Source organism: Eurypyga helias, unplaced genomic scaffold (genome assembly GCF_000690775.1).
Source record: "Eurypyga helias isolate BGI_N326 unplaced genomic scaffold, ASM69077v1 scaffold16461, whole genome shotgun sequence".
In the NCBI taxonomy this organism is placed as follows: domain Eukaryota; kingdom Metazoa; phylum Chordata; class Aves; order Eurypygiformes; family Eurypygidae; genus Eurypyga; species Eurypyga helias.
In genome coordinates this window covers 4,853-15,722 of record NW_010229094.1, presented here as the reverse complement: position 1 = coordinate 15,722, position 10,870 = coordinate 4,853, and the positions used below count along the sequence as shown (strand labels likewise).

General features: G+C 43.1%; 1 protein-coding gene across 1 annotated transcript in view; it reads left to right on the top strand.

The window, feature by feature from the left end:
* Nucleotides 1-912: 912 nt before the first annotated feature.
* LOC104516072 (serine/threonine-protein kinase OSR1) overlaps nucleotides 913-10,870 on the top strand; it is a gene marked incomplete at both ends in the record, with an annotated part of 12,802 nt that continues 2,844 nt past the window's right edge. The window contains 4 exons of the mRNA XM_010160277.1: nucleotides 913-1,022; nucleotides 5,078-5,179; nucleotides 7,783-7,916; nucleotides 10,027-10,075. Coding sequence (XP_010158579.1) covers nucleotides 913-1,022; nucleotides 5,078-5,179; nucleotides 7,783-7,916; nucleotides 10,027-10,075 — 395 coding nt within the window. The remainder of the gene's footprint in view (nucleotides 1,023-5,077; nucleotides 5,180-7,782; nucleotides 7,917-10,026; nucleotides 10,076-10,870) is intronic.

The window sequence follows — 10,870 nt, the reverse complement described above, 5'->3', positions numbered from 1 at the left end:
TCTTTTGTAATGCTCTTCTCTGAACAAACACACTGTATTCCATTGTTTTCCCTGCACACTACTGCTCCTGTTCATAGATCCCGTTTTCCATATCATTAATTGCATAAAACATCAGTGTTATCCCTGAAAGCATAGTTTTCATGTAGAAGAACGATTTACTCTAAATAATACAATTACTAGCAAGTGCATGGAGCATCCTTGGGCATCCTTCAGCTGTTAAAGATGCTTCAGGTGGGGGTAATGCTGTGCAGAGTGTGAATACCTGTCTGCAAGGCTTCCTCTGGGATGGTCAGGCTGGTGTGACGCTGCTGTATCCCAGGGAACCAGTCCAAGTTCCTGTTAAAGCTCTGAGCATCTTGGCGATGGAAGATTACCAGGCAAAGCATATTCTGCTAATAAAACATCCAGAATAAGGGGCTGATCCCTCCAGCCTACACTTAGGACACTGAAGTGGTATAAAATCTAGTAACGTTTTACGTACCTGACTCTGTTGCTGCACATGTTAACAGGATGCTAATTGGAGTTGAGTTATTGCTTGTTCTGTATGTATACAAATGTAAATGAAGCACTGGCTGTCAGAGGGAAGTTTGTACAGTAGCAGGGCTGCCGGGGGAGTGCGGTCGTGCTGTAATGTGACCAGCGGGCCGTAATGGAAAGTGGAATTTTCCTCTCTGCCAGCCGGCGCTGAAAGCTCCGCTGTCCCCGGTAATTGCGTGGTGGACTACAGGCCGTTCGTGTACCAGCACTCTTAGCTAACTGCTGATCTTTCTTCGTCTATTAGGAAACTCCTCATGCGTAGCTGCACGATCTAGTACTGAATAGCTGGCTGGGAACACGAGGGGGAAGAGGGGACAACCCTGCAGGTTGCTCGGGATGTATTCTTAATAAAACCCAGTTTTGTTTCCTTTTCAGATTTCGGCGTTAGTGCGTTTCTGGCCACCGGCGGTGACATTACCAGAAATAAAGTCAGGAAAACTTTTGTGGGAACACCTTGCTGGATGGCACCGGAGGTTATGGAGCAGGTGAATCATTTTTCCTAGTGTCCTCTTAGCTGGAATTCCCTCTTGTCCACAACAGTCGTATTTACTTCAAACGAAGGTGGTAGTTTGGCATCCTGTAAGGCTTTATTAAAACCCAAAGGGCTTTCTTTGATTTGCCTAGTGCACCTGAGCTTGTACTGGGGAATATTAAGTGTTCAGTAGAGTTTTGCACTATTGCTTCTCTTCAGGCTCCTACCCAAGGTGAGGATGAGACAGCCTAGCCTTTGCATAAAGAATAACCCGACCCCCTCTTGCATAAATGTGAGGTAGAATATAAGTAGTTTCACACATGGTAAATATGCGTATACAGAGCTCGGGAACGCGCTCTTCTGCATTTGCAGATGTGCGAATTTGGGGTAGCTAATTACAACATGTCAGAGTGGGGAGTTTTTACAGTAAAATAAGATGCACTTGACTTTATTCAGGTTTTTAGTTTCTCTTGGCTTGTGAGTATCCAGAGTGTAAATGCTGAGGCCTGCTTGCCTCTCCCCCTTCCTCCTCTGCTCTTTTGGCTTGCTAAAAGATAATAGAATCAGAGAATGGTTTGGGTTGGAAGGGACCTTAAAGACCATCTAGTTCCAACCCCCCTGCCATGGGCAGGGACACCTTCCACTAGACCAGGTTGCTCCCAGCCACATCCAGCCTGGCCTTGAACACTTCCAGGGATGGGGCATCCACAGCTTCTCTGGGCAACCTGTTCCAGTGCCTCACCACCCTCTCCATGAAGAACTTCTTCCTGATATCTAATCTAAACCTCCCCACTTTCAATTTAAACCCATGATGTGCTACTGCTTCCCCTTGGGTGGAGATAAGTCACTTTTTATCCTCCCCTACTTGGAGACTAAGCTGTGAGCTTTGTCTGCATGACTTCTGACGAAGGCCAACTGGAAACTTTGATGTAAAATATCGCTACCTATTCTGAGCAAGATCCACAAACAGAATTATGCCACAGTCCTGACAGGCCATTTGCAGTAGCTGTTGGTTACATTGACGTTCAGTGCCACGAGCGTTCTGAGGATTGTCCCTCATCCCCTTAAAACAGTTTGGCAGAGGGCTGCACCCAGGGTTTGATTTTTAGACGTGTGTGCTAAGGAGAAATACAGCTGACTCTGAGTGTTTTTCTGTTTTTCTTGTTTTTCTTTCCAAAAGTCTTTTTAGTAAAAATATTTTGGGAAACCATTGTTTTGTTAAAGTCAATCAACTTTACTTTCTTCATTGTTGTTCATAATAAAATATTTTGAGGGTTAGTAGGACCTTGAATAAAACCCCACCCATATATATATACACACACACAAATTTCAGTATTATATTTATAAAATGCAGCTAAAAGTGGTAAAACTTTAATGCGTTTTTCCCTATATCTAAAACTTCTTGAGGGATTGAGATAATTGGAGTAGTTTTTGAAAAATCAGTGTTTGGCCTCTTCAGTGGCTCCCCATGGTGGCATTGAGGGGCTGGTGCATCGCAGCGCTCCTGCAACCCCCTCAAACTACGAGTAACGCCACAGAGTACAGGACGCACTCCCCAAGTCAGGAGCCATCTTTGCGACCTGGCTTCTGATCTGCTTTACTGTCCTATACTTCTGATTTTTTTGTTAGGTTGATTTAAAAATCATAGAATCATAGAATCACAGAATGGTTTGGGTTGGAAGGGACCTTAAAGATCATCTAGTTCCAACCCCCCTGCCATGGGCAGGGACACCTTCCACTAGACCAGGTTGCTCCAAGCCTCATCCAGCCTGGCCTTGGACACTTCCAGGGATGGGGCATCCACAGCTTCTCTGGGCAAACTGTCCTAGTGCCTCACCACCCTCTCTGTGAAGAACTTCTTCCTGATATCTAATCTAAACCTCCCTGATTTCAGGGAGAAAATAAACAGAGGGAAACAGGGTTTATAAGCAGGGTTTATTTTTCAGGGGAAAAATAAACAGAGTGTGTGGGGTTTCCAAAACCAGATCAGTGTTGTCCCTTGCTTTTCTGTCCTTTGTGTCCTGTCCTGGTGCGCAGGGCATAGCAGGCTGGCCGGGACCCAATGGTGCTGCTTCAGCATCATGATGGTTAGGGTGGCTGCAATCTGCAGGACAACAGGGAAAAAGAAAACTATCTTCAGGAAGGTGCTGAAAAGGGGAAATAAAGGTTTTAGTGTTAAAGACAGGGCTCTTGGCGCAGCAGATGCATTTCTGAAGGAGGCAGCTCTCCTTGGGAGTCCAACACTTCGATGAAGGCCATGCACATCTAAGTTGTTGCAAATAGTAGATAGTAAGGAGGTATTTTTGCATGCTGATGTGAAATCCTTCCATGTCGTTTGTGTTACTGTGCTGTTTTCCAGCAGGTGTCACTCTGAGCTGCTATATCCATGCCGGGAAAAAGGACGAAAGGGTTGCAGTAGGATAGTTAGCCTTTGCTATGTAGCTGTTATCGACCCAATTCCATCTGGTTTACTTCAGCATCATTAAGTTCCTTTAGCATGTTAGTACATGATAGCCTGGCATTGTCTTTTAATGTACGTTCACTTGACAGATTTATGGCAAAAAAACCATTGTTGAGAAAAATTAAATGTTGATATAAACCAACTACAGGGTGGTGACTAATATGTATTGGACAGGAGTCAGGGTGAAGGGCTGTAGGCAGTTTTGAACTTCATAGATCTCATTGGCAAGCAGGATTATATGACATAATTAAAAAAAAGCTCCACTAAACAGTTAAAATCCCAGTGGGGAATGGGGGGTTGTGCAGAGTATAGATGTGCTGCAAGACTTAACTGGAAGATAAAGCTAGGAGATGTCCTCAAATTATTCTCAGAACCTAAAAATAGTGTGAAGGGGGAAAAAACCCACCCATAAAGCATATTCCTTTCTGCACTATGTACTTCTAAACTGTACTCAGTACCTGTGCTTGTTTAGTTAAATGACTTGAAATCTGTTTGTAATCACGGCATCCATAAACGGAGGCATTTCAAGAAACCTTTCAGCCCCGTAAAGCTCATGAAAATGATGCCTGCGGAGTTGAAGAAATTAGTGCAAGATATGAAATCCTGTTGCTATAGCTGAACTGAAATTTATTATAGCATTATATGGAAAACAGTGCAAGTGGGTGTTGTGCGTGTTTGCCAAAATTCAAGATCATCTTGAAGGTAGTTTGAGGAACGTTTTTGGCTTCATCACAATGAGTGTCTTTCTAAAGCTTGTTAGGTTAGCTGAACACAATATCCCTATTAGCTTTGCTCTGATTCGATATTCATTTTTCCATAGTCTGGCAAGAAGAAATACAAACCATTCTAAGCAGCCAAAACACTTTGATTTTTGTAGCTGCTCTGAAAGTTAGTACATAATGTCTCTCCCCTCCAGCGGGGAAAGCAAATGCCAAAATATTACCTAATGATAATGAGGAAGTAACTGCTTTGGCATATGAAATATTTTTTCCTGTGCCTGAGGGGAAGTAAATGCTATAAATTTTCCTGAACAAGTCTGTGTTTAATGTCAAGTGCAGAAGCTACTATTAATTAGTGGAGGGAAATATTAGTCTGCAGACAGGAATGAGGGGCTTTTACTGAGCTGGTGTGTACTAAAGTTCCAGGATTGAGCACGCTTGCAGTCAGATTGATTAAGCGGTTGACTAAAAGTGTAGTGAGGCATATGTCCCAAGGGGATAGCAGCCCATCTATTAACTAGGAGGGTTTCATTATGCTGTTTAATGACTCTCTGTGTCTTTGTGTCGAAGTTGGAGCCTGGGTTAACCCAGTGCCCCTTTATGCTCTACAGATGGAGAGGTTTATGGTAGAGCAGCCTAGCTGCACTGTCCACAACCATAATTTCCATCAGACTGTGACTTCTAAAACACCTCCTTGAAGGTATAAGGAGCTGGGGAGGGGGGGAGTCGGGAGAAAGTGTTCTTTCCATCTCTAACACTATTGTGCTGTTTTTTCCAAATCCGAGGGGAAAAGGAAAGAAGGGCCAAAGGATGTGTAACAGGCTAAAGAAGGGGGTTGTTGCATAGGATAGTGAAAGATACGTGCTAATACCCTCTAATGTTTTTCAGGTCAGAGGATACGATTTCAAGGCAGACATCTGGAGCTTTGGGATCACTGCTATCGAACTGGCTACGGGGGCAGCTCCTTACCATAAATACCCACCAATGAAGGTGAGCAGGTCTCCAGATACTTGTGCAAGATAAAGGATCAGTGTGTTCTGTGGGTGTTTCCAAGAATTTGGCCAGCATGCGTTGTTGAAGAGTTTGTCCTCTCAACTTGTACTTGTAGATCACAATGTTCTTGGATTTATCTGAAGTCACCTTTTAAAAATACGCCACTTAATCAGCATTGTCTGAAACGGTGCAGTTCCTACTTAGATCCTCAGTCTCTCCAGCGTCACTATTCTTGAAGAAAGTGCTGTGTGTTTTAATCCTGGAGCTTCTGAAGGGAGCAGATGTTTTTAGGGCTATAAATAAAGATTCAGAACACATTATCTGGCATCCAGTGACACTGGGATGGTGAGCCATTCCTTCCCCTGCACTGATAATCCTTGATACCCCTCAGAAATCCTGTTACCAGTTATCCTAAAGAATGTCTTTTGTTTAACACCCACGCAGCCCTGTCAATCACTGAGCGAGTGGAAAACCACGTCAGTATGAAATGGTGTGGTATTGGCAACATTAAGATTTTATTGAAGTTGGGGTGGAGAAAATGTTCTTGTTTAAACACTGACACTTCAAAAATATTTTTTAAATATCTTGAGCTTCAGACCACCTTATAGTTTGGCTACCTTCCCCTATTTCCTGACTCTTGAACCAGGAGCTACTTCCAACCTGCTGCTCTTTCAGTGAATCGACATCTTAAAGTTAAAAGTTGACCCCATCAGTTGAGGTCTGAAGCATCCTGCTCTTCTACTGAGCTTTGAGATCTTCCTTAGTCACTTTGTGAGATATGATGGGGCTCCATCTTGATCATGAGACTTTGAGCCCTTTTGGCCCGCTCTCTTGAAGGCCACTTTGCTCCTACTCCTGGGTTGCACGCTCCCTTGGATCATACAGGAGGGGATGGAAAACCCTTTAAATAGCTCCATAGCTTATGGTTAGACTAGTTACCTGGGATATGAGGCCTATGGGTGCCAAGTCCCTCAATTTTAGATATACCATGGGGCAAGCTTTCCTTTTCTCAGTCTTTTAGCTACTGGAGTGCTATGCACGTTGGGTGTCACCTCTTTAGGACCTGGGTGCATCCCCTCCCACCCCACAATTACAGCACGGAATCCAGTAGCTCCTAACTCGTTAGAACAAGCACACCCACATATTGCTTTAAATGCAGGACTTTACACTGGTGTAACTCCTGTGGAACAAAATTTTAAGATTTGTGCAGGGAGTATTGAGTGATTTAGAAATGCCACTGAAGTTTGTACCGTATCAGTGATTGTGGCAGAGCAGGAGGAGTCTGGGGAAATATGTTGCTGATTTAGCTGCTGTTGTTCTCATTGATACTTCCTTTTGTGCTGTGATTATTGGTAACATTTTTCAGTAACTTGCACAAGCTTTACATCTGTTCGCTGTGTTTGGAATGCATGGGTTGTAGCTTGGAGTACAAAGATTGCCTATGTAGTGTTGCGTATTGTCATATGGTAGAATTATGAGTCTCCCATTCTGTTAGGTGTGGGTTGCAGTTACGCAGCCCGCAAGAGGTCTTCTATGTTTCATTTATTGAACGTATTTCCCTGCAGATTAATTTTGTTATGCGTCAAAATGGCCTGTGCATTAAGTGACCCTCCAAGGAGAGTGGGGGGGGAAGAAGCAGGGAATTCTGTCATGGGCTGTATAATTTCAGCTAGATTGATGGGTTCTTGCTGCCTTAAGCAGTGTAGCTGCTGAAAGCTATTTAAATGTGCTATGTGCTTCTTCCCTTTCTAAAAATAGATATTCATCTGTATGTAGGTGACAAGTGAAAATGGAAATGAGTAATTTTCTTCCTTTCCTTCAGAATATCTGAGTGATATGAAGGAAATATCAGTTTGGCTTGATGGGTGCTTGTGAGACAAATGTCTTCACCTGCTGTCGCATTGGTACATAGAAGTCAACCCTTGTAAAAGCAGAAGGGCAACATGAAAAACCATATTAATTTGATTTCTAGCTAAGAAATACCTGCAGGGTGATTTAAACAGAGACGTTGAGTCAAGTGCCTTGCACAACTCCTTATCTCAAATGAGGAAAGCTGTAGAAGTTCTGCTGTGCTTACACCTTTAATCACCCCAAACAGGCCTGAAACCACATCACAACGTTGTGTTTGGCCCACAGACTGCACTGTGAGCCAGGAGATGTGAAGGAAAACAGCAGCATAAATTGCTGAGTATAAATTAGCCTGGCTTCTCAAGGAAAGGAGGTGAAGGTAACTCTCTCTAGGTCCTGTTGTACGAGTCTTGAACCTCTCAGCTGACAGAATTTGCAGAGGCGTAAAGGTTTTGAAAATAATTGTTTCTACGAAGTTGGTGAATGTGGGAAGCAGAGGGAAGAGGAGAAACCCTGTAATTAATTGTCTTGAGGACAAGGTGAGTTTCTGCTGTCTGGTGAATGTAAGGAGACAGTCTGAATAGTAAGAAACCTCACTCTGAGCGCAGGCTCCCCACCGCGAGCTGTTGAAATGAAACGGTCCTTGTTGTCTCAGACCTTGTTGAAAATACTTGTGTAAAATAGCGTTCCCAAGATCTGTCTTTAACAAAGGCCAAGAAAAATCTCATTGCCAATAGACGTAATTCTTTCAGGTTTTAATGCTGACGCTACAGAATGATCCTCCGTCTTTGGAAACTGGTGTGCAAGACAAGGAGATGCTGAAGAAGTATGGGAAATCATTTAGGAAGATGATTTCATCGTGCCTACAAAAAGACCCTGAAAAAAGGTAAGAACAGGTAACACCAAAATAGACACACACCCCTGAACTGAAACTAAAACCAAAAAACCCTAAAATAAACCCACAAAAGTTACTGTATTCCCAATTTTTTTTTAAGGCTGGTATGTTCTCTGCCCCTCCAGCCTTTCAGTGACAATGAACACAGCAATCTTGCTGTGTGGCAGCAAATTCTCTTGGCTGGCCTTATTTTTAAGGATAGACGCCTGGCGTGGTGCGAGGGCGCACATCTTCCATGTGGGTTAATGAGAGTGCAGCCCAGTCCGCTGCGTGCATGGTGCCATTCTCCCCCTTGCTGCCCCCGGCAGGTGACTGCAGTTCATGCGCTGTTCCCAGTCAAAACTACTCTGTGTTTAGAAGTCAGAAATTACATCCTGGGCAATATGTGTTTACTTGTGAAACTTCATAAATAAACTTTTTAAAATTTGCGGGTGCAAAGGCGGCTTTCAGTTTAGTTCTGACTTGCTTAATTATTTTGGTTTGGTGCAGGAAAATCAGGAAAGACACTGGCAGATTTTACCAATGTGTTTTCATCAATACACATTGCCTAAGTGGCTTGACGACACTCTCAGTCTTCCTTGTAACAGTACCTTGACTACTTGGTGGCGTCAGCAATGCTGCCGAGGGGGTTCTGCACGCGTTGCACTTCCCGGGATAACATTGTGGCCTTGTTAGGGCATCATCCGGCTGTCTGTGATCAGCTTGTCATGTAGGATAGCTCAGATGTATTTCTCTGGAGGACAGTCAGGGCGTTTGCCGATCTGTGAAGCTGTTTAAAGGAGTGTACATTCTGCGTTAAAAGTAAAGGCAAGGTAAAAGGTTCCTTAAATTGCAAAGGTAAAGAAAAATGTTCCCACAGATCAGTTTTTATACCTGCTGGTTTTCTTTTTTTCCCTCAGTAAGCAAACTAATTCTGGAAAGGAAAAAGTCCCTTCATAAAATAATAATCAAGACATTTTTCAGTTCCCTCTTGTGACAGATCCAGGAACAAGCGCTTCTCACGCACTGTGCGATGGGATCTCTTCTAACAAGCTTTGCACTTGAAATGCTTAATGAATCCAGTGGAGTGCTTGATAATTGCTGATAGCAGGGTTTTTTTTTCCCCAGCATGATATTTTTTTTTCTCCTTTCTAAACCCTGTCCCTAAGCCTGCATGTCAGAATGTGTGCTGATCAGAATTAAATATAACCCCTTAAATAGCACACCCCTTCTCTCTTCTCAAGCGCCACTAACAGCCACCGTCATCGTCCTGACTGTGGGAGCAGGAGCTTGCCCAGGAAGAGCAACTAGCACAATCAGCTCTGCTTATGTATATTGTGTGGGCTCTCAAAGAGGAGACTTTAGTTCAGTTGCTTTTACGTTATTTTTGGGTCTTCCTTGCTATGAGGTGGATGAATTTTGTTCAAGCAGTCTGAGGTTAAATAAACCCTGTGGTGAATGGCCTTTGCAAGTCACTAATTAAACTCTGTTACTATTTAAGCACAGTTTGCAGTGTAGGAAATGCTGTAAGCTGGGACTTTCTCTTGTAGGCCTGAGTCTTTAGAAAGCTTGTTCTAAACTGACCAAGGGATGTCTTTTTCTAGTGTTTATCTTGAAGCCTAAATTAAAGGGGAAAATATTTTGTACTTGTTCCTTCTCTATAGGCTGATCATCCTGCCTGTGTTTAATGGAATTAATTCCACACACATACTCGAGTATCTCTGAAATGCAGTATCACTAACTCTTGCACACACCCAAGTTCTGCACTCCTGCTGTAGGTGATGGTCCTTCATTTCAGTTTTGAGCAAATTGTTTCTGTGATCCTGTCCAACTGGCTCGAAGAAACTAGAGTTCAGCATTGAAATGGGAGCAACTCATCCCTCCTGCCCCCAGGTTATTCGCTGTGTTTGAATAAAACAGGCTTTGATCACAATACACTGAGTGTTTAAAAGACTTCTGGTGTAAAATTTACTGGGAATACATGGGCTTATTTTTAGGGGAATTGTGCAGGAGAAGCCGATGCCCGTAGGAGATGCCATGTTACAACAAGCTGGAGCAGCCTGGAACACTGTGTTGAAAGGGGGCATTTGTAATTCTTTTCTACGTGTGTTTTTATTGACAGACCGACAGCAGCAGAACTCTTAAGACACAAATTTTTTACGAAAGCAAAGGTAAGAAAACAATTCCTAAACTGCTCTGTGGAGAGGACTTCTCAGAAGTGTGCTAGGTATGGTGACAGCTTTATTGGCAGGAGTGTGGGCTGTTTCGCTTAGGGCCGGCACAGCTGAGTGAGTTGAATGGGTCATTGTGAACGAACAGAATGAAACCCCTCTTCTGTACCTCCTTGTGTATGCTGCTATTAAGAGAAATTATCTAGAAATTCTTGAGCGTTTAAATGTCTTTCAGTGGCGTTTGGGTTTTTTTTTCTTGTCTTGTAATGGTGCCATTCTGGCTGCCTGTCCAACCATAAAGGTCTCTGTGGCAGTAAATGTAACCTATATTTTAGTTAACCCTATAATCAGCCTGTATGCAAAGCAGTGAATGAGGCCCACTGTGTGGAGCACTACCTAAAACTATTTCACCCTGGGTTGCCTTATGGAAAGGGAAGATCCTGTGATAGCAAATACTAGGAAACTCCCGTTTATAGCCTTGAAGTGAACTGCCAGTGAGCATTTATGTAATTACTGCTTGGAGATTAGTGCATATGCAATGTGCAAGGTTTTATTGAGGGAGACAGACAGAAATAATATAAGGGAGAATTTGTTATTTTCACAATCTGCTGGTTTTAGTTAGGATACAGTTAATTTTCCTCAGAGTAGCTAATATGAGGCTGTGTTTTGGATTTGTGCTAAGAAGAATGTTGATAATAGCCTCATACTAAAAACATCCATCTGTTTTGGGTTGGTGCTGAGAAGAATATTTGTAGAATCACAGAATGGTTTGGGTTGGAAGGGACTTTAAAGACC